This window comes from Symphodus melops, assembly GCF_947650265.1.
Source record: "Symphodus melops genome assembly, chromosome: 1".
NCBI classification, from domain to species: domain Eukaryota; kingdom Metazoa; phylum Chordata; class Actinopteri; order Labriformes; family Labridae; genus Symphodus; species Symphodus melops.
In genome coordinates, this window is record NC_136691.1 from 42,912,958 (window position 1) to 42,936,689 (window position 23,732).

At 41.1% G+C, this 23,732-nt stretch overlaps 1 protein-coding gene across 3 annotated transcripts; it reads right to left on the bottom strand.

Moving 5' to 3' along the window:
- Nucleotides 1-539: 539 nt before the first annotated feature.
- On the bottom strand, nucleotides 540-19,727 carry LOC306839953 (far upstream element-binding protein 3-like). 3 transcript variants are annotated; one of them, XM_079368909.1, is made up of 18 exons: nucleotides 19,506-19,727; nucleotides 15,516-15,624; nucleotides 14,359-14,392; nucleotides 14,036-14,085; nucleotides 12,119-12,190; nucleotides 11,688-11,745; nucleotides 11,435-11,597; nucleotides 11,250-11,348; nucleotides 10,807-10,908; nucleotides 10,588-10,690; nucleotides 10,258-10,358; nucleotides 9,998-10,136; nucleotides 6,426-6,586; nucleotides 5,976-6,046; nucleotides 5,476-5,561; nucleotides 4,687-4,758; nucleotides 3,764-3,861; nucleotides 540-3,636 (listed from the first exon to the last, which is right to left on the bottom strand). In XM_079368909.1, the coding sequence occupies exons 1-18, from the start codon at nucleotides 19,596-19,598 to the stop codon at nucleotides 3,628-3,630; spliced, it is 1,620 nt and encodes a 539-aa protein (XP_079225035.1). In that variant the 5' UTR covers nucleotides 19,599-19,727; the 3' UTR covers nucleotides 540-3,627. The 3 variants fall into 3 exon arrangements, with proteins under 3 accessions (XP_079225035.1, XP_079225036.1, XP_079225034.1); XM_079368910.1 differs by having other exon boundaries at nucleotides 14,036-14,082; nucleotides 19,506-19,726; XM_079368908.1 differs by having other exon boundaries at nucleotides 10,588-10,705; nucleotides 19,506-19,724.
- Nucleotides 19,728-23,732: the final 4,005 nt, after the last annotated feature.

Consider the following 23,732-nt stretch of genomic DNA (forward strand, 5'->3'; position numbering starts at 1 on the left):
TTACATTTGACCCAGATGCATAAACTGGGTTTTATATTTTAGAGGTAAACATCAGGCTACGTACAAAGGCTTCTGAGTCGCTGGAGGGCTATCGGAGCCTATGGTGTATGCTACTGCGTAGATTGACGCATAATTCTATTACAGGCTTGAGAACAGTGAAGTGGGGAGAATATTTCCTAAGCAGTGATACTTAACCTCAGCCGATCTTAAAGTGATGAAAAATCTTAAATTCAGTGTTTGCAATAGAGCAGGTCTTCACTTAATTATTGCTTAGTAAGCCATGGTGGTAAAGCACACAGGGTTCCCAAAAGCTATTACTTAAAGATAAACCATAATTGAAATTAAGAGTCTTAATTCTACGGAGTAAAATCCTAATTCATCAACAATAACCATGATTCAAAAATATTTCCAGACTGTCATTATAGTTGTTTTTCTTCTTAACTCATTTTAAATAACTGTAGTGTTTCTTCTTGATTGCTGTAATTAAGATGGTAGTAAAATAGATTATGCATCGTATCAGGAGATAAAAACACAGTCAGTCGGAAAGAATGAGCCTGTTTATTAGCCCTCATGTTAAACATCATAATCATCCATCTGCCTCTTCCTCAGCCATCGACAGTCTCGTGGCTCGGGTTCGTACACAACTATCTGTCAATACAATCTAATAGAAAAATCTGCAGGTTACAGTTAGGACGTCTGTCCATTAGAAAAACAACAGAAACCATGAAACCAAAAAGCTCCCTGTCATCCCTCCAGGAAGAGGGGTCAGGACTAGGAAGATCTACACTGGAGTGGACAGGTGATGTTGTGTCCAGTCCTGATTCTGGGACATTGGGAGGCTTGGTGTGACCCGGCTAACCAGCAATGGATTTACTGGTTTAGACCCATTGCAGGTTCTAGTGAGCACTGAGCCTGTCCACTACAGTGTATCTTAAAAATTATTAGGGAGGTAAAACCCCCAACTACAGCTCTCCTTGCCTCGGAGCCGCCACGCTAACCAGCTGCAGGACCGTTCAACACGCCTGTGACGATAACACAAAGCTGTAATCACGTGGTCCGATTACAGACGTGTTGAAAATGTACAAGTCCAATTAACTTTTTTTAACGTAACGCCCTCCAGACAGAGACAGAAAGACAAGGAGAAGAGATAGAGACAGTTAGCCTAGCAGTCTTGAGACTATATATAACACATACTTCTCTTTGTAAATCGGTTAGACAACATGTGAATTTAACAATTTCAAGGATAACAAAGTACATTGGAGAGCACCCGCCAGAGTGTGGAAATTTACACAAACCATATTATCTTATCAACAAACTGAATATTCATAACTTGATGAACAGATTTAAATAGACCCCTGTACAGGAGAACTCATTATTACCATCGTCATTAATTATTATAGTCATCATCATCATCGTCACACATACATGAAGCAAAACCACTGATTCAATATTCAACGCAACAGCCAGATCTCCCTCATCAAGACAAACCTCTCTGTGGTCCGACACGCACACCGTTAAGCTAACACGAAATACACACCACATAACACACAGTGCTAACAAACATTTCGCTCAGCTGGAATTACACTTCTGCAAAGACTAACAATGATTTTCCATGATTTATATTAGTGGCTATCTGAGACTAACTCACAAATCATCAAAATCTATTTAAGTGTTGAACAAGCTAATTAGCAGATCTAAGCTCCTGTGAGAAGGTGGTTTGAAAAGGTAAAGCAAACAATATCTCGTTCAAACATGTATAAAATTGCAACAGAACATGCATGTTGGAGAACCATAACCTAGCCTCAGTAGACAAACAGCTAACAGACAACACCCAGTGAACTCACACACACCACACTCACACATTAAGCTGATTTAAACATGTAAATATAACCCAAAGTATAACTAACAAAATGTGTTAACGTTTTCTCAGCATCTTCAGCTATATGCATAGTTTTGCCAATAAACAAACTAAAGCTAACCTGTTCATTATGCCAGCCAAGTCTTGAAGCCATTACAGGATTTGGGATAATATTCTAACGCAGACAACAATTGACTGACCTCACTAGCTGTAAAGTTTTAATAGCAAAAATATTTTAATGGCAGGTTGTTAGTAAATCTAGAAGTCAACAGGGTGAATTACATTTTGTAGTTGATTTGATCTAATCAATGTTTTTTAACTTCCCCTTCCTAAAAGGGGGGGTAATGCCTAAGCTGTACAAAATTCACACTATCTACAACTTAGAGGCTGATGTGAACACTTTTCATTTGGTTATTGACGGTCTATATTGTGAGTGTGGTATATTGAAAAGTTAACTTAGCGGAAACAGCGACACATTCAGCAGACCCAAATATTGTGCTCACACACACAAGAAACCAATCAAACACTTCAACCACAAAATTCATTTAACTAACAAAAACAAGTAACTTGCATGTTCAGTAAAAGCCAAATTTCAAAGCCAACACCTGCTTTGCTAACACATCTTGTCCAGACAACACAACTTTGAATGAACCTGTACATTAAGCTAATAAAAGACAGCTAACAGAATCTATTCAACCACATTCATTCAGCTAACACACAGTTGAGGTATCACACGTCTTTTTGCTTACACACGTTTAGCTAACTTGCGCATTTAGCCAACACGCTTGTTGAAGCTAACACAATCCTTAAAGAATCGATAACTTCATTGTTCAGTTCCGAACACTTCTTGTACAGAAAAATCGGCGAAGTAGAAATGCAGAACTAAGATACAACAATAATAAAGTTTCACTCTGTAAGAAAATAGTCAATTTCCCCACTTTGTAATGACATTTGAGGTGGGGAAACGTGGTGTCGGCTGGAGGTTTAGCCCTGTGGAGGACACAAAGTGTTTGACCACAGAGAGATCTGGCTTTAGACAACGCAATATAAATCGGCATTTATTCATCAGTACATCATAAAAACTAAAGAATCACTATAGAGATACAGGAATAAGAACTATCATCAAACCAAAAGAAGACAATAAACGCGTCATTGCACCTCCAAGATGGCGACTTAACAGGTAAAATTAGAATGAGAACAAACAGACCCAGCGAGCACAAATTTAGTACAAAAACAGTTTTGTTTCTGACGGTAAAACATTACATTTCCATCTGATGCTATTAAAATATTTCTATGCCAAAAATAAAAAAAAAATAACTGAGAGTCAACACACAATCTGACGCATGCTTTAAAACATTATCATAAACAAAATAATAATAATAATATCTGATTTTCTTACTCAAGACTGCTAAGCCTTATACCGTTTTCTTATTGGAAAATAAAACTAGACAAAATATAGATTATACTGGATTTTTTTGTTCAAAGCCACACTGATACATCTTTAAGTTCAAGTTTGATAAAAAAAAAAAAAAAAAAAAAAAAACAGGTCTACACTGTGGCGAGACCAGAGGGCTAGTCCAAAAAAATCTGCCTGACAAAATTTCGACTTTGTAAGGTTAAAAAACAGAAAGAAAAGAGTTCGTGATTTTTCAGTTAATCCTTAGTTTTCTCTACAAAAGGAAGGAGGAAGCGGCAGAGCGTTGCAAGGAAACCCTGATTCGGTTGCCTTCGATGACCATCTGAGGCCTTCACCAGTGAGGGAGGAGTCTCTAGTGATCCTAAAGACACAGGAATTGAAATCATCGTTCAGTGTTGTTAACAGGGTCTAGCAGTAATTACGTTTATATTCCTCCCATTTAGATAAAAAAACAACAAAACAGTTTCCTGATCAGCTTCCTGTGTTACCTGTATCTGGGCAGGGTTCCACAGGAAGGGCTGCTGTCTGTAGTATTCTGCTAACGCTGCAGTGTAGTCTGGCACAGAACTCTGCTGAGACGACTGACCTATTGACATACACAAACAAAGACGAGGACACAACGCAAGCGTTACTCCAACTCGTAGCACTAAAACATTCTAACAAATAGCTGCTTATTTCAGCATGTAGCAGTCACAGAACAAGAGAATCCATTAAAATTGGTGTTTGTGATCTCCTGAAGTTTTAATCAGGAACCGTTTTCACCGATGCACTCCTGAAAATGTCGAGACCTGACCTGGCTGTTCAAGTATGCACCTCATAGCAGGAGACTGTCCTGGTCAAAGGGAGGGGGGGGGGGGGTCTCCTAAGGTAAGACGTGACGAAGCAAATGACTACGCTATACAACTCTATGAGAATGTCTGCCTTTATTTCAATGCTATGCGGGGAACAACATACAGGAGAACAGTCAACGTAATGCAGCGGTTCAATCTTGGTACGGAGATCTAAGCAGTCACGTGCATACAGTCTATGCACAGTGCAGTGGTGCACTCAGCTGAGTTCTCCGGATTATATCCTGCTATATTCTCATATCAACTTCATTTGTAAAAAATACAAAGATTTGATAGGAGAAACTAAATGCAGAGTGAAAGAATAGGCTGTTTGTGTTTTACACGCAGCTCCTCCCACAAACGTGTAGTGACAGCCCTATGACAGCTGTGTTGTCACAAGAAAGAAAAGGTGATGGGGACAAATCGAGACCTTCCTCAAGACTAAAGGACATTTTGTTTTAATGTATTATAACCACAACATTGATGGAGCTTGCAGAATTTCCTATATTCCTTTGTTACTGTTTTAAGTCACTTCACCTTCACAAGTAATCTCGTTCAATAGACAGTAATAGAAATGCACTAACTCTGTTTCTTGTAGTAGTCCTCCCAGGCCTTACTGTAGTCCGTCATCAAGCTCTGAGGCTGGTTCTGCTGACCTACAAATACATTTAAACATTAAATCTGACAGTGTTTGAACTGAACTCACTGGATTCAAGTTCATCAAGGCCCAAAACATTCCATCAACACCATCAGCCTTAGTGTACGTTCAAAACACCACAGCTTGAAATGAAGCTTCTGTAAGGCCAGGTACCATAAAGTAGTAGTACTAAGTTTATTCAGGTAACATATGTAAGACCATATAAATATGGTCCATCGTTTTTTTTTCTTTCCTGTTTAGGCAAAAGCAGATTCCCCAGTTTAGATTGCATCAAACTGTCGATGTGACTGTTGTGTTTGATCAATACAGATTTTTTTTGTATAGGATTTTTTATGGACTGTTGATCAATGAGGGCTCTGGGAATGAGTGTTACTTTGACACATTCCCCAGTTAGCGAAGCATCTTCAGAAGGTATCTGGTAGCGGAGCACTTAGCAAGGGGAGTGAGTCCTCGAGCTCTACACAACCCTCCCAGACAAAAGGGGCGGGTTACCTATGAACCAAGTCCCTCCAATCCAGTGGTAATGTTAATGTTTTCTAATTATTCAGTTAAAGTGTAAAAGGTTCCTTCATTATGTTGCTTTTTTTTTAAGCAGTACGTAAAAACAATATCTATCTACGAAGAAGGACATGCACACATAGAAAGAAGCCCTGTTAAACGCACGCTATTACAGAACAGCAGGCGTATTTTCAGTAAAGATAAGTGTGTGTGTTACCAGGGTCTTGTTGTCCAGGGTTCTGCCAGCTGGTCTGGTAAGTGTTCCCCCAAACACCAGTCAGGAAGGTCTGCCCGCTGCCACAGCTAAACACACAAAACAAACAAACATTTTTCACACATGCACTCTGTGAAAGAAATTATGAGGACAGACTGTCCCAGAAATCTGCCTGAGTTAGTAACCCTATCACACAGGTCCCTCATAGTGTGACATTTTCACTTTCCAATGGGAGGGTTTTAAGAGGCAACATAACATAAAAACAAAAGACGCTGCAGAAGTCACACGTTCATAACAGATCCAACATGGTGGACAAACCAACCAACAGTCTATGTTTTGCCTTCACAGCGTCAATGAAAGTGAAAAAGAAAACAAGCGAGCAGAGAAGAGTGTGAAGTAGCTTCATGTTTTACAGTCGAGACGTGTGTGTGTGTGTGTGTGTGTGTGTGTGTGTGTGTGTGTGTGTGTGTGTGTGTGTGTGTGTGTGTGTGTGTGTGTCTCACTTCTGGTGTGTAGCAGGGCCCTGGGTGAAGGGACTGAAGCCAAATCCTCCGTTACTCATGATGCCTGAACCCTACAGAAGAGACGACAGACGAAGCAGAGTTTAATCTCCTTCTTTCAAGCCCGACATTCACATGAACACTTCAGTCCTGCTCACGTTATTGAAACTCATATCTGAGATAATTACCTTCATATAAAATAATATTTAAATTCAACTTGACGCCTCACAAAGACAATATAGACAAGACCTAACTTCACAGGTTTTAAACGTACTTACCGTACTTGAGCCACTTCTCATTACTATTTCATGAAAGATCTGTCGTAAGTTGCAGAGTGATTTAGACAGAGATACTTTAGACTGGTCTGTTGTTTTCAGCTTTGTCTGTCTGCTGCTAAAGGATCAGCAAAGTTAGTGAATGAAACTCAGAATAGAGGTCGATTCATGTGCATACCCCAATCTTATCGTCTATGAGCTGGCGGGCCAGGTCCATCTGCTGGGCGGTGCCTCTGATGGTGAAGACCCGGGTGTTGGGGTCAGTGGAGGGGGGAGGGTTTCTCTGCAGCTCCACATGAGCCCCAGACTGCTGGTTAATACTCTTAATGGTTTCTCCACCTATCAACAAAATGTTTGTAAATCACACAGAAGGATCGAGTGCTCAGGTGTCCACATAATGTGTTCAAAGTGTTGCGTGTTTTCTAACTGGGGGACAAAAGGCAGATTTTCACTAATATGTCGCCCAGCTCGGTTTTGTTCAATTCTTGCTTTTTAGTCGATGTTCTTACCATTCTTTCCTAAGAATTTCATTCTTGGTTTAACACTGGTTCACCTGTGGTAATGTGACAGGAGGGAATGTTGAGCAGATTTTCTGCTTTATACCACCTCATATCGTGTTTTAGGGCTTGGCAATGAATCGGAAATTCTTGCCTGTGTCGATTATTTTCAGGGCAGAGTCACGGGATAACATGTCCGTCGTTTGGACACATTTTGTCTTTAGGGAAGACGACACCGAACAAAAGCCAAATCTAAACACTGAAAAACTGTTTGCAAGAAATGCAAGTTCATCATTTTCATTTCAAGCAATGCTTTGATTTCAGTTCGAAATATTCAATGACAACAAAATAGTTCACTTATGCGCTCTTTCATTCGAAAAAACATCTCAGCTTTAAGTTGAGCATATTTACAGCAGAGACCAGGTCAGAGGACTATGAGGGCAAAAAACTAAAACTATATAATCGTTACAATAAGTTATTCAATATTGTAATGATGTTCAATTAATCGTGATGTTGATTGAGGTGATGTCCTCCAGCACTTTGGTGTTTTTACTCTGAAACGCCCGTTTACATGTTTTGATATTAATGTAGAAACAGTCACTATGACTAAAGATTCCTCCTTCTGCACCCTCTACCCAGCGGCCCCCCTCCCTCCATCACTAACATCGAACCCAGCTGTGAGCTGCATGTGTGAAAGGCAAATCTGGAAAATATGAGGTCCTGGATGGTCTGTAAATTATCTCGAAAATGTGATGGAGTTTGTGGGTAAAAAAGGAGTTAGGAGTGGACAAATCCTCCTCCTCCTGCTGCAGTTCAGCAGAATATCCTGAGGTCATTAACTCTTTGTTAACCAAATGAGGAGATCTGTAATGGACCTTTTATGAGGTAAAGGGAAGGGGAGAGAGTGAATAAATCTCCATTTGTTCAGACTCTATGCTTTAGAGTTCACCCTTTTAGTTTCATTCCAATATTATACTGATTCAAATGTGAATATTTGAAGTGTCAAATATGTTCTTATATGTCCTGTTGTAATTTTTGCACACTATTATGTTGTTATTCATACAAATGAAAAAACATGTTAAATGACACTGTGCACCGTGTGTGTGTGTGTGTGTGTGTGTGTGTGTGTGTGTGTGTGTGTGTGTGTGTGTGTGTGTGTGTGTGTGTGTAGTCATTGGTATTGTCCAATAGAAAGTCTGATAAACAATAGACCACCACACACAAACAGGCCATATGCTGCCTTAACATTAGGTACTTGACATTTCTTTTTTTTCTGATTTTTTTTAAGCTGCTGCTGCTCAACCCACTTGACACACACACAGACACACACACACTAAGTGGTTTTAAATGGAGCATACTGGTAACAAAAGGCACTGATGGAGCACTCATCCTGAGGTTTTCACTTCATTCACTGCTAACTTCATAAAGAGTCAAAATAAAGCCAAACCAAATCTAAACTTTACATCATTAGTTTTATCTTTTGTCTCAAAACATTTTGCAGTAACAAGCTCACGGGTGATATTTGAGTTGCATTGATATAATGCCAAACACCAAACAGACAATACATAGGTGTTGGAAATAAAAACTTCTTAATTCAAATGTTCTACAAGACAAATTTCATTCAGATATTTGAAAGTGATCAAAGTACTGAAGTTCAGTTTAAAATATTGCTGCTCGTCATCATTTCTAAAAATTCTACTTCATTCATTGAGGGAACACAGCAGAGAAAACAGTGATAGCCTGTTCAGTTATCAAATATTTGTAACATTTACACTACTCACAATAAGTTAGTGACATTGTGAGCTCCTCAGCGGGTTTCATATATTACGTGTTTGTCTCAATTGTATCAGAGACACACTTCATATTGTGTTTTCCACCTACTAGTCTCACTGTGTACAGTGCGCCTTACATATCGGGGCCAGACAACCCTTTTCAATGTGGCATCAATTTCAACATTCTGGGGGTATAAAAAGCTGGTATTATCAGAAAGTCATTCCCAGTTCATCATTCAAGCAGCCATGAACACACAAAGCCACTTAACGGACAAGCAGCTCCACCTGGCCATAACGTGCCTTCAGGTCGGTGTTTCAAAGTGTCATCAGCAGACTTGCAGCAGGACACAGAACTACTGACAGTGTTGGTGACAGACCCAGGAGAGATGAACCACAATGATGACCAGTACATAAGGATCTATACACTCAGACACCGTGATGCTACTGCCACACAGCTGCAGGCCTGTTTACAAGAAGTGAGGGGTACGAGGGTTTCCAGACAAACTATTCGCAACCAACTCCACCGCTTTGGCTTGAATGCCAGACGACTGTTACAGGTGACTCCACTGACACCAAGACACTGCTGTGACAGTTTCAGTGGGCACAAGACCACATGGCCTGGACAAAGCAGCAGTGGTCTACCGTCCTGTTCACTGATGAGTGTCGGGTCACCTTGCACAGAAATGATGGTCATCAGCGTTGCTGGAGAAGGCAAAGTGAGAAACAACCCCGAGGTCAACATGGTCCCCAGAGTTCACTTTGGTGGAGAAGGTGCAACAGTCTGGGCAGGCATCACCAGATTTGGTGCAAAACAGATTTGGTGATTGTCGATGGGTCAGTCACTGCACGTTCTTACCTCAGAGACATCATAGAACCCACCATCATCCCCCAATTCTGCCAGAACCCAAGTTTTTGTTCATGGATGATAATGCTCCACCACATGGTGCCAGAATTGACACAGCTCGACTTCAGGAAGTCGGAGTGTCTCATATGGTATGGCCAGCAATGTCCCCTGACCTGAAGCCCATAGAGCACATCTGGGACCAGCTGAAGCAGCGACTGGGTGCTCGTACCCCACCCCCACGTGACCTGGCAGAACTGCATGTAGCACTTGTGGAGGAGTGGAAAGCATTGCCTCAGAACGACATCATGAGGCTAGTTAGGAGCATGAGACGTCGCTGTCAATGCGGCAAAATGGTGGAAACACCCACACTACTGACTGTCAGTTTTGGTTATTTGGGCCTATCTTTGTTATTGTCTAAATTGTTGGGGTAAAAAATATTCTTCTCATGCATTAATAGTAATATCAAAGGGAATTATTACTTATTTCATTAAAATTCAGACCAAATAGGAAAAGCACTTATGTAATGACTAATATCCCTAACTTATTGTGAGTAGTGTATATGTTTGTGTAAAAAAAAAAGTCTGACAATAAGTTGTCAGAGAAAAAAAAAAAAAAAAAAAACAGATTTCATTCCTACCTTTGCCGATGACCAGGCCACACTTGTCAGCAGGGATGGTGTAGGTCACTTCCTGTAGTGGACCAGGAGAGCCCATAGTCCAGTCACCACGCCCTCTGACCCTCCCACCACGCAGAGTAGAGCCAAAACCATCACGCTCCTAAAAAAAGCCCCCATCATGGGAAGAGTTCAGTAAGACTCCTCCATCTGTGTGTGTGCATGTGTGCGTGTGTGTGCGCATGTGTGTGAAGGGGGGGGGGGGGGGGATCCTTCTTTGTTACCTGAGCAGTTTGGATGAGCTCATTGATTAGGTGGACAGCATGCTGACAACGGTCTGGCTGACCCATCACCATAGCAACACGCTCTGGGCTGATGCCATCATCTGTAAGAAACACAGAGGTCAGTGTGGATCAACATTCTGTGATCTGGATCATCCTGTCATAAAAACACTAAGGACCTGGTATCTGGGTTAAATAAGTGCAAACCTTAAAGTACCTCCTTTCATGTCTTTAAACTTTTATCCCAGTGTTAATGGACTGTTTTTTTAAACTGGCAACTATTTTATGACTGGCTCAAACCGATCTGACGTGGATTTAGAGGTGCAAAGAGACCTGCTTTAAACTGGATTCGGACCCCGGCATCATTTTGGATCTTTTTGATCATTTCTCCATTCCTGCCTATCACGATTCCCACAGCAAACCGAGGAACTGGAACCTGCAGAGGGACAGACTAGACATGAATGTTTCTTTTAAAACGTGGTTTTAATGGACCCTTTTCAATGCAAGTTGCTATAAATTCTGGTAGGGTGCGTTTGTATGTGTATGTCGTACATCCAGGCTGGTTCCACCAAGTCGAGCGCTGAAGTCATTACGCCCTGACCTGAAGTCTCCATCCTTCTCCCGGATCACCTCCAACACCAACTCTCTTGCTGCCTGCAGGATGAGGAGAAAGGAGACATGGGAGGACATACATGGTCAACCTCTTGCCAGTGATAGTGCATGACGTCTGCTTTGCTTTCTGTATAGAAACAGATTCAAAAGAGAACCCGACCGGGTCACAATAAAGCTCAGCTGAGCTCTCTTCCTTGTCAATGAACCATCAGCCATCAGTTGGTCAAAAGGTAGAAAACGATTGAATTGTGCGAGGACGAGGATTTGTGGTTATGTCTAAGCCAGTGCGGTCATAAACGTCTGAGCTTAACACGATGTGATTGGAGCAGGTATCAATGTGCCCAGGAGAGAAAGAGCTTCAAGAACCAAACATGCTATTTTACCTGCACTTTGTATGGATCTCCAGAGATGCGGAGAGGTTTATCTGCTCCTGTTGGCATCGGACCGTCCTGGATCATCATCATCTTCACCCCAGCTCGCTCCTGTCATTCACACACAAACACGCAACATGGATGAGGCGTGGTTGTTTTACGCTCACATCACCCAGCAGTAGGTGCACTGATCGTACCTGGAGCTGCTTGATGGTGTCTCCTCCTCGGCCGATCACCAGCCCCACCTTGCTGGCTGGGATGAGCATCTCCTGCACTGAGGCCCCTCCTTCCCCGTCGCCATGAAAACCAGGACCATTTCTACAGCGATCCACTATCTGGACCAGAAGCCTCTTTGCCTGCCTGTAAACACGCATGAAGAGAGTGAGCAACAGGAGGGGGTGGGGAGGAGACTTCTTCACTGAAGGGAGAGGTGGATGTTTTGAAACTCACTCAATGCTCTCTGGAGTTCCTGTCAGGGAACATGGTCGCTCCATCAAACCACCGCTGTCTGTGCCAACACATAAACAAACAAGTGTCATTTTGTGCAACACAGCTCAACAGACAGGTTGCTCAACTGTTCGTCAAATACGACTTTCCATGCTGTGTTCTACATTTTGCTCAAAATGTATGGAGTTGGTAGCTTCTATAAAGTGTCTTAGCTTCTGATGTTGGATTAAAATCATGTTCATGACCCTGAATTAATTAATAAAATAATCAGAAGACAAAAAAGGAGTAGTCTATTTGTTCAACTTATAAGTACGAGGAGAAGAAGTGGTCTTTGAAAGCATGTTTTTACAAGCGCACATCCCCAAAAGACAAGCAATACTGCATTAAGACTTTACAGCCGAAAAAGAAGCATGAAAATGACAAGATAGTCTCACCTGCGGCGATCTGGATCTTGCAGCCAGATTCCAACTGGATCCTGGTGATCTGTTCACCTCCTCTACCGATAACTGCAGAGCAGAAGAGGAGAAATATACTTTTTCAAGACATCTTGGAAAGACCCAACAGAACTCTATGGTCACGATGTCTGTTGGCTGCTTCATAGTAAATGTTATGGTGCCAACAGTGCAGCCTCGTCCTCCACCAACCGATCAGCTTGAGTGCCGAGACAAAGGAATTCCCGCGGTAATTAAACAGATTCACTCACGACAGCACAAGATTATACGATGTTTGTGCTTTAAAACTCCATATAATCCTTACCAACACATAAACATATACAGCTATTTTTCTAAATAATCAAAACGGAGTGTTTTATTTTGAAAATAAACTGGATGTTTTAATGTCGGACTGCCGGAGCAGAGACGGAGCTGAGATGCAGCAAAGCGGACCCAGTGGAAGCACACACGTTGAATAAAAGTGAAACTTATCAAGACGGATCGAACAGGTATCTGGTGGAATTGAGCAGTAAGACCCTTTAAAGACAAGTGGATGATTCAATCATCTCAGCTGAGCGGTTCTTGATCAGGGTCAACATCATGGAGGCTGCTGAGTCAGCTTGGAGGCTCTTGATAATCTGAAAATGCTTCACTCTCCATGAAAAAGAGGCACGACACCTGAACTGATGGAATGTACAATTTTGGAATGGAATGAATGGAATGTTCAAGTCAACATATTGTAAGCTACTAGTTAGCTTACCTGAAACACACAGAGGTTCAAAATACAAAGAGCATTTATCTTTGCTTCACAATAACACGCTTTTATGCAGCTGAAAAGATTTTACCCTGGCTCAAAATATTGCTGGTTCAAGGCAAGCTTAAAAGGACCTGAAACACAACTTGATGGTTCTTGAAGAGATCGACGGTTCAATATTTAGGGAAATCATGATGGATTATATTCTGACTCAGACTTGAAGCTTTTAAAAATGACCTGAACCACATTGACGTTTTTTAGACAGTCAAATCATCAAACCTCAATCCAAGTCGAGTCCTCACTGCTCAAGTCAGAAGTAAAGTCTGAGTCACACACATAATGAAGACTGAGTACCTCAGTTGTTTTCATTTTGTTTTTACAGTATAATCATTGATTTCAATGCAGGGTCAGCTAGAAGTGATGTCAGTAAGCACAGTATTTCAAAATCATTCTGCTTGTTCTGGTATATAACTTGCAAACAGGTTTGATGAAAACAGGGCTGTTACATCGTGATCATGATCTTGCCATAAAGAAAAAAAAAAATTATGCTTGGATTTCCCCCCAAATCAACCACAACGAGTCTGACTCTCAGTCCCTGTCATCAGTGCTCGAGTCTAAGTCCAGTCACAAGTCTTCTGAGTCCTGGACTTGAGTACAACAGCACAGGTTCTACATAGGAAACAGCTTTAGGTCTGGTGACAACTATCTGATGTATATCATAAAAGTAGTGCATTAGGTTAAATGTTCCAGATAAAACTTTCTATTTCTATATTCACACTTGAAGAAATGTGATGAAAACATTTAGGTCAAAAGAGTGGGAGTAACTGAGGAAAAGTCTAGGCCCAGTGGAAAGAAGCACTGATGTGCATCTTGATATTAATGATGGCAAGATAGTCTATTATTATTTATCGTCCAGTAAGTCTATCCAACTTCTGATTCAGAGTATTCAAGCTACAATGACGACTAGCTTAGAGTCAAAGGTTAGGAGCAAAGTTTGAATGAAAGCTCATGCTCGTGTAAAGCTGATAGAATTCTAATTCAGGTTCAAGGTTTCAGACGTTATAGCAAAGATAATATGTGGAAACATAGCACACAGTTGATTAGACAGAGGAGCCTTGAGACAAATAATCAGCAGGAGGATCTGAAAGGTTGAAGCTCATACTTACTGAACCCCACCATTCTGTCAGGGACCTTGTAATCCTCTGTGATTACCCTGCTGAGACACACACACACACACACACACACACACACATTAACATCCTGTAAGAGTGTGTGTCTATGTTTATATACTATACGTGTCATAAGTGATTATGTTTATGATTAAGACTGTAAGAGGACAAATCTATAAACACTTATCTGCAGTTCCACCCCGACCCCCACACACTGATGTCTATTTGCAAACAGGACTGTGATGTTGAACACTTGTCATTTATCTGTGCTGCTGTGCTCTGTGTGTGTATTTTTAATCAATATGAACTGCTGCTTGTACCTTTGATGCCCCATGGCTGCTAGCTGGTTACCAACTGAGAGAAAAAGAAGGAGATTAGACATGAAAACACTTTTTAGTCCAGTATAAGTGACGTGATGGACACATTGTTTTTGTAACAAGAGAAGAACAGCTCATGGTTACTGCACTAGAAATATTTCAGAATATCTCATTTAGGTTTTTAACTTTTTCAAAATGTAACTTTCTATAATACCAAGTGTTTTGAAAATGATGCATTCTGTTATTCTTCATAGGTGACAGAACAGAAAAGCTAAAGAAAAATACACAGCTCATCAGTCATATTTTTAAATCATAAGCTGCCGCTAGCAAGAGAGAGAGCCATGTTTAAATTACATTTACTGAACGGATTTATTATTACATTTTGTGTCTCGAACTAGAGCGGCAGGATTATGGAAAACCCATAATCACATAAATTAATATGACTATTATTACAAATGATATCAATCATCTGAATCACATGACCAGTGTGACCGTCAGCTCATTAACGTTATTCTTGAAAATGACGACGTGCAACAGTGCAGGTGACGAGACTAAACAGGCCAAAATTTGTTTCGGCCACGGCCTCAACATCTCTAACAGTCCGGTACAGGCGGAGGAGGAGGGAGTGAGAAGTGCAAACAAGCACCAGATAGCAGGGTGGGACTGTACTTTAATTCAAGACTTTAAATAAAAGAAGCATGGCTTTATAAAACAGACATAAGGTCACAAAACTGTTTCTACCATTAGTGAGCTGCGCAAGTGTAACGAGCCATTATTTGGACATATTTGCCAATAACCATGCTCAACAACAAATGTTTTACCAAAAAGTCCTATATTACTTTACTATTATTAGTTATATCACGGTTCTGCTCATGATCTTATGAGAAATATGCTGAGGCTATTTAAGTCGGGTGTTTTAAGGGGTGCTGATATCGTCTTGTGTAGAAGATCACTGAAGAGATTCGTTTTGAAGGCCGCTGGTTCTTGATATTTTCTTTGTTTGTTACTTAATATATGAACAAATGTATCATCAATAAAGAGAGAGTGTACATTGTCACAATATCTTATTTGTGAAGCGAGTTTCAAATAAAAAACAAACACAAGAAGTATTAATGTTGATTGGCATATTCATTTTGTGTTTTTGATATGTTCCTCCTCACCTCCATCCTCTCCGGGTCGTTTCTGGCCAGGGTAGTACAGGGAGGGCTCAACACTTCCTGAGGAGCTGTTGAGGTGGGACATGGCTTCTCCGCCCATCTTTCCCACCATCTGACAAAAAAAAAAACAAATCAACAGAAACAGCTGTAAAACCTTGATATAACAGATTAAAGCCCGGACGGCTACGTAGCTCAATGCTAACACAAGAGGGAAACACATTTGCAGGACTGGGCGATGTGGGGCCAAAATCCTACCGTGTGTGTTTAGATCACAACATGTTTTCTGTGCACAAATAACAAAAACAAAGTCAGGTCTGAGGCACATTAATGGAATCATGAGAGAAACTTTAAAACATTAAGTTTGACTCGTATCAACAGAAAGACTAATCAAATGTACTGCTGGTACATTTAGTATAGAGAGCAGACAAGCAGGCAGAGATAAGGAGGGGCAGCTGTGTGAGTGAGTTTGTGTGGTGAAAGTAGAGTCATTTATTTCTTTGAATATGTTCAATAAACAACCAGCAAAAGTTTAAAATGGGATAAGGCTTACCATGTTTCAAAAATAAATATTTCCTGCTAATAATGCGTTTTTGATCGTGGGAAGGCTCAAATCGTGGTCCCGTTAAAAATATCATTGATCGTAAAAGCAAAATAATACATACATAGTTGTATACAAAATCTAGGGTTTACTGAATATTTGTTTCAGGGACCACTCTTTGATTCAGGATTGAGGAAAGCACGGAGAAATTAACAAATTCTGTCTCTCGTAGTGCGGGAGAATCTCCCCCGACACACTGATATCAAAGGTCAAACAAAATGTCAGCAGAGGTCTTGTGCTTAGCTCAGGGAAAATGACATGTATGTTGTAGCACCATTTCAAGAGGGTCTGCTATAAGGCTGCAACAACGAATCCATAGAATTGATTACATCGATAACAATGGACAAAGCCGTTACGTTGGTGCACTAAAAGTAGATCGGTCATCGTAAAAAGTCTGACGAAAAATGCATTTTGATTTCAGTTATGAGAGGAGTTGGGATTAAAATGTTAACAGTTAACAATCCATGATATATTCCCTACTGTGCATTTTAGTCCGTCCAAATACAAGCATGAGCAAGGAGAGATGTGAGCTGCAGGCAGAGCGACGGTGTGTCTGTGTTTATGTGTTCATCTGTGAATAAGAGTAAAGGAGAGAAGAGGAGCCGACATGGTAACGAGCCCAACGATAGCCTGACCCAAACAAAGCTGCGACTGACTCAGTCTTTGACGACTAACATGTCTACTGTTGAATCACTTATATCTCTGCTTCTTCTGTGCTAAAATGTGGGCTATCATAATAAGTAACACTACTCAATAACAGTCAACTCTATAGCACCTTTTCTTAACATGGTTACAAAGTCACCAAAAAAACACCAATGTAAAGAAGGCAAAATGACAAATAAAGATTTAGCATTTAAAAGACAAATACTGTTAAAATTAAGAATTCAGTGCCCCACTATAAGTAAAAGTCCTTCATTCAAAGTATCTGAGAGTGAGGAATCAATACGAACAGGCGAAACCGACCAAAGACAATGTGTGTACTGACGATGTGTATAATCTACGATGTATAATTTACGTCACGTTTTTCGCGCAAATAAGATGCAGCAATCAGAGACCGGGATACTATTATTTATCATGTATACAGGAATATAAATAACCAGGTTTTTCTGTGAGCATGTAAACGTCATATCCCGAACATGATCAAAACCGGGATACTGCTCATAATCGGGATACTCAAGTCCATTAAACACACTCACTTATATGTACTCCAGTGAGAGTCAATCTTCGCTGTCTTTGGCCTGCTCCATGTCGAAGAAAATGTTTTCTCAAACAGGCTGTTTGGTGATTTTCCCTTCATGACATCACAAAGTGCACCCCTCCCCAGGTGGTAGGTATTTGTTGTTCCCTCTGGATCCACCTTCTCACCGTAAACAACAAGGCATAGCGCACGAATGCCCAACCACCAAAGCCTTTCGAGAGGGGCGTGGTCAAATACAGCTCACATTTAAAGCTACAGACACAGAAACGGCCTGTTCTGAGCAGAAATAGAGGGGTTTATACCTTTAACAACAAGTGTATCGTCAACGACACGTTTGCGCGAGCGGACTTTGGATCGCCATAATTATGTGACTGTTTGTGCAATCTGAAAAATTTCAGTGTGGTAGCTGGTTGGCTGTAAAGCGGAGTATCTCAGATTTCAGAAACCATTGACATGTTTCTTCTTCTGTTTTTAGGATCCTCATAAATATGCATTTTTTTATACAGTACATGCTTCATTGTTGAAGTTCTTCAGTGTTTCATTAAGAGTTAATCTGAACATTTTCATTTCTGTCATTGAAGCAACTTAACACTTAAATAAGGCTTATAAAAGCCAATCTATTTTAAGAAAAAAAATACGCTTTTAGTTGGACTCTGTCCCATAAATAAAGTTGACTGGATTGGCCGGCTCAAAGAAAACATGCACGGGCTCCGGTTGGTTCGGGCTGGATTCTCTGGGTCCGATCTTTGCTCTACTTTAACATCACACAAGATTTATCCTGGAGCTGCCTTTCAAAACAAATAGGAAGTGTTAAGAGAGACAGGACTTTTTGTGAATCTAACTAATGACCAAACGCACAAAAGTCCCACAAACAGTTAGCATAGTTTCAGGTCCATGCTAGCTGGTTCCTCCTGCTTTCAGTCTGTATGCTAAGCTAGGCAAACCACATCCTGCCTTCATGTCTCTACTGAACATACAGGTTTAACATCAAACCTGCAACCACTTCACATCTTCAGCTTGTGCAACCACGACAAAAAAAACTGCATTTCTGCTGTTAACATTTCAATAGGGAAGCAGAAATGATGTATTATTAAGAGATAATACTTTCACGTGGTTGTAGTCGTAGTACTTTTGAGGACACCTCAATCCAATTTAATAACTTCTCATATTTCACACCCTGTCCCCTGTCATAGGCTTCTTCAACACAAGAAGGGTAGTATTGTGCATGTTCATTTGTTTCTAAACTAAAGTAAAACACACGTTTGTTGTGAGCTGCTTTTCAGGGAAAATAGGTGCAAACAAGTTTTTTAAACTGGTCTAACAGAGACAGACTGAATGGTTTGTGAGGGGGGAGGATGAAATGATATTTTATAAATTAAAACACTCAGAGGTCACAGAGGGAAAGAAACACTTGCATACACCAAACGTTATCTGACTTGTCAGAAATAACCTGCTCACACACACAGACGGCCTGCTGGTTCCCACTGAAACACACAAAGGTTGAAAAATGTCCTGTCTGTGTGTGAATACCTGTCTGTCTGTGTATAGGAGGCAGACACACCTCCACTCGGCTGTATATGGCTCTGGGACTGTTGCATAACGCCAGCCTAGTTTCTAACCAACTTACAGTAAACAGCAGCCTATAAGGGGAGGGGAGGGGGTCCAACTCTCATAATAACTACTGGAAAGCGGATGAAGCTTTAACACAGTATGAACACCCTTAATTCACTGCTGTCCCCCGGCCCGTTTAGGACGCTTTGTGGGCCATTAAAACAAAGTAAAAAGTGTTGAGTTGTGTTCCTCCCTCCGTGCCTTTTGACCGTGTTTTCTGTCTCGCAGCCCAACAGGTTGTCTGCCTAAGTGACACGTGTGGCCAAACTTCTGTCCTGCTCCCCCCCTCCTCGGTCCCAATGCGCTCCCCTCCGGGTGACAGCTCCGCAAACTCCCCATAAACTAAGTCCTGAACAGTGTCAGCTCGGATAAAGTGTGCAAAACCGGTCAGAAGTCCAACTCCAAACTGCTTTTCGAGCTAGTTAGCATGCTAGAGTGTTTCTGTGTGAGTGTGTGTTGACGAGCGCATAACTTAAGATAGCAGCAGCACAACACGGGAGAATTCGAATAAAAGTGCTTTGTCTCGATGTAAACGACCCGGTTCGGTCCCGAACAGATATGTGCTGATCCCCAGTGGAGTTGTTACCTGCCGGGCCCTCTGTAAAACATCGGCAAGGCCGTCTGACTTCAGCCCCGGCTGGTTCATCGAGGCCTGTCCCTGCACCAGCTCCGCCATCATAGCGCCACTAGCTAACCGTTAGCTGTTAGCTGTTAGCCGGATTAGCTCGTGCTGCTAGCTGAACTGAAGCTGCCGTCAGAGAGCTGTAAGATGAAGAGGTCTCACTCAGAAAGCTTTTTCAGAAAACCAAAAGAAAGTCGTGGTCTTTAACTGCCACTCGGTGGATGGGCGGACGGGTAGCGATTATTTTAATTATAAACACAATTAAGACTTACTCAACGTATGTAGACAAATACTTCTATCTTGTTTACATGAAAAACATGATAATACGATCTTGTTGAAACAGACCATATGTTCAACCATTTCTAGTCTACAACTTTCAACAATGTTTTTTAAGGAGTTACAAGATATTTTTCAAACAATATTTTTTGTAGAAAATAGATAATTAAGCACACAATACATGCCATAATCTCTCTCTCTCTCTCTCTCTCTCTCTCTCTCTCTCTCTCTCTCTCTCTCTCTCTCTCTCTCTCTCGGTGCTTCTATTCATTTTCCGAAAAGCACTTTTATGTTTTTATAATGCAAATCAGGTGAGCGATTTCAAGACCGCCTGTGTCAATTGTTTATAAAACTGAGTGGTTCATCTTATCTATTACAGGATCTCTGCAACTGCTCAGCTGTTGGTATCTCGTTGCTCTATTTCCGCTTCCGCGTTCTGTCACATGCTTCAGCCAGCTCCACAGGTGGAGAGAAGGGTGAACTTGTAGAAGAACAAGAAAAGTTTTTAAAAGTCTAACTATCAGGTTATAACAGTCATAAACGGCCATTTTCTCTCTGAAGTCACGGATACGTTTATTTCAGTGATCCCCTTGTTAGTGTTGTGAAGCTCTACACTGTTATTGACAGATACTAAGAAGGCTATTATAGTTATTTCATCCATGGTACAGCTGTGCCTTTTTCTGTGTTTCAGGAAGTTTGGCCAACCAAGTTGGCCTAGCTTAATTCTTCATCAATTTATCTGAATATGACTTACCGAATATTATTTAAGGAGCCATTTGTAGTTTGACTGGACTGGCCATGTGTACTTGGCATAGCTTATTCTGTGAGACAACCATATACTACTGGCAGGCTCAACCAGGTAGCTCTATCTGAGGCTTGACAAATCTTTTTTTTAAAATACCTGTTGTTAAAAAGAACCCCTAAATGTAGGCCTAAAGAGGAGGAAGACAAATGAGTGAAGATTCGGCACCAAGCATATTTAACACGGAGGATCACTAATAACCTGCAATGACCCTGTGACCTCACTGACCTCTGATGACATCAGATGACCTGTCTGACAACACACACACCTGGCAGGTGGTGTCAGATGGTCAGGTCCACCATCCACCTGATAGAGCTGAAAGAAACTGAGAGTAAATCTTTGTAAGATTTTATTTCATAATGTTGAAATATTTCTGTGAGTGAGGTTTCTTCTTCTTCTGTTGAGGTAAAATCAGGGTCATGTTTCGTATTGGATTCAGAGTCATTAAGCTTCTTTCTACTTGCTGGGGAGAAGAGACTGATGAGAGGATCAATGCAATCTCAGTAGGGCTGAAGGACGATGTACAATACGTACAAATAGACTATATTACTGTGACACCCTCCAGTAGTTGATGGACTCTCTTTTGAAGCCTTGAATTTGTCAGTGGGGGGGTTGGGGGGAGAATACCCTTGGTTAGGTTAGCAATATGTGTCAGATTACAAGAAACAGCTTCATGACACAAAGAAGAGGCTCAAAATATATCTCCCCCTCCTGCACATTGAGGAGTTGCACATGATTATCATGCCCACTTGAGAAAGTGCAGCAGCTCTCTGTACTGGAAGTAATGCTTTACTCCTGCACAATGTGTGCTTCTAGTGTCAGAGACCTGTCAGATTATCAGCGCAAGCTTACTGACCCTCCTCAGTATCAGGTAATGAAGTGGGACCTTTCCAACAATCAGACTCACCTCATGTGGTTGTGCATTAGTGCTGAATAGGTGTCATGCACTGATTTCTGATAAAGAGTCCTAGAGGATCAAACATGACTAAAATTATCAATAATATTTTTTTGGTAATGTTTAAATTAAAAAAACCCATTGAAGGTTAACACTAAAATTGCCTTAATGTGTGTATACAATAAAAACTCAACCTCTGGTACATGTGTGGAACAAACAGATTAATTATCAACTGTGAATTTAAGAAGTGACTGTACCATGTGTCAACTGTGTAATGTCTGATCAGGATGATTCATTTGGAGTTTGCATTAATCTCCTGAGATTCACATTTTTAAATGACTTGACTTAAACGCATACATTGGTAGAATGTCCTTTTATGCTTTTCTATGATTAAAAAACCTTTTTTTAGCTCCCACCTGTGACTCCTCATGGCTGAACGTAAGTGTGTGTGTGTGTGTGTGTGTGTGTGTGTGTGTGTGTGTGTGTGTGTGTGTGTGTGTGTGTGTGTGTGTGTGTGTGTGTGTGTGTGCGTGCGCGCGCGTGTGTGTGTGTGTGTGTATGTAAAGAGCTCTGCAGAGTGGAAAATGATGGCTTGAAAAGAGCCTGTTGTTGGACATCAACAGGAAACACTAACAGCCTTAAGTGGCATTAAGTCTCACTGGAAAGTGTATGTGTGTGTGTCTGTGTTAGTGTTTGTTGCTAATAATGGGGCTCCTGTTTGATGGACCATATGGGGCTATTCTTTGTCATAAAAATGTGGGCAGACCAAGGAAAAATGCTTACCTGATACTTCTCAGATAATTTTGCCTGTGTGTGTGTGTGTGTGTGTGTGTGTGTGTGTGTGTGTGTGTGTTTGTATTGGAAGGGAAGCCGGGATCAGTTTAAATACAGTCAGCATTAATACCAACATTTTCAGTGTGCTCACTATTAGTTTCAGTCTCCTGACAGAGTGGGCAAGATGATCTGGATTAGTGGTTCAACAGGTCAAGCCTCAGGACACAGGACACAATTTCCTCAATGAAAAATGACAAACCATAACCCACATTTCTGTACACCTTCAAATGTATTTGATGAAATGTGGTTGCGAAGAATGGCCACTGAGCAGCTAGATACCAGTGTTGAAGGCAGAGGCAGAATATGGTGCAACCAACAGTATTTTATAACTTCAAATTGATAATGCATAGCATGAAACATACTGTAGGATTTGCTCTGGAGTGGGCTTCCACCAGATGCATCAAATAACCATACCTAAAGACCACCTTAATCTGAATATGTCACACAGAAAATGATCGTTGAACTTTGAACATAATTCTGACTTGTTTCATCTTGGTTTTGTCTGAAACTCAGGTTTAAACCCATTTTACTTTGTGATTCTTGTTTTTACAGATGACCACAGGTTACTTAGATACTGACTCGGTGAGATCAATAATATATTTCCTGAATATACGTACATGGTGAACACACAACAGAAATCAGCAGGATTATCCTTTAACTCGTATTGCCCTGTTCATTGTTACTCGGTTCAATAGGACCGAGAAAAACAGAAATTATCCACATGATTAGATGACAAACCTGCCAGAAACACACACCTCACCCCCTCACACACACACACACACACACACACACACACACACACACACACACAAACACACACACACACACACACACACACACACACACAAACACACACACACACACACACACACACACACACACACACACACACACAAACACACACACACACACACACACACACACACACACACACACACACACACACACACACACACACCAAACACACACACACCAAACACACAGGCTTTCAGTTCATGGTCCATTTGACTCTAATACATGCTCCTCTTTATCTTTAACCCCTGAGCGAGCCAACGTCCCCCTGCTGAGCTTTGCAATAATATGCATTGACATAAAATCTGAGCTGCTGCAGCGATTTATTTAAGACAGAAAAAAGGCCCAAAGGTAAGAAGACATCTCTACACAGGGTTGGTGTGATTGTGATACTATGTCCAAAACAAGTCCTCCAAATTAAATTACAAGAAATAGGTTTTTGAAAATAGTTTTCTGAAGCTGTTGGATAAGTGTTTAATCTGACTCCTAGTTTGATCAGCTTTGATTTTTTTACTCACTCAAAGTGTTTGGAGATTGCTGAACCAATGACCACAACCAATGGAGGAAAACCAATGTTTGCACCCAAAAGAGG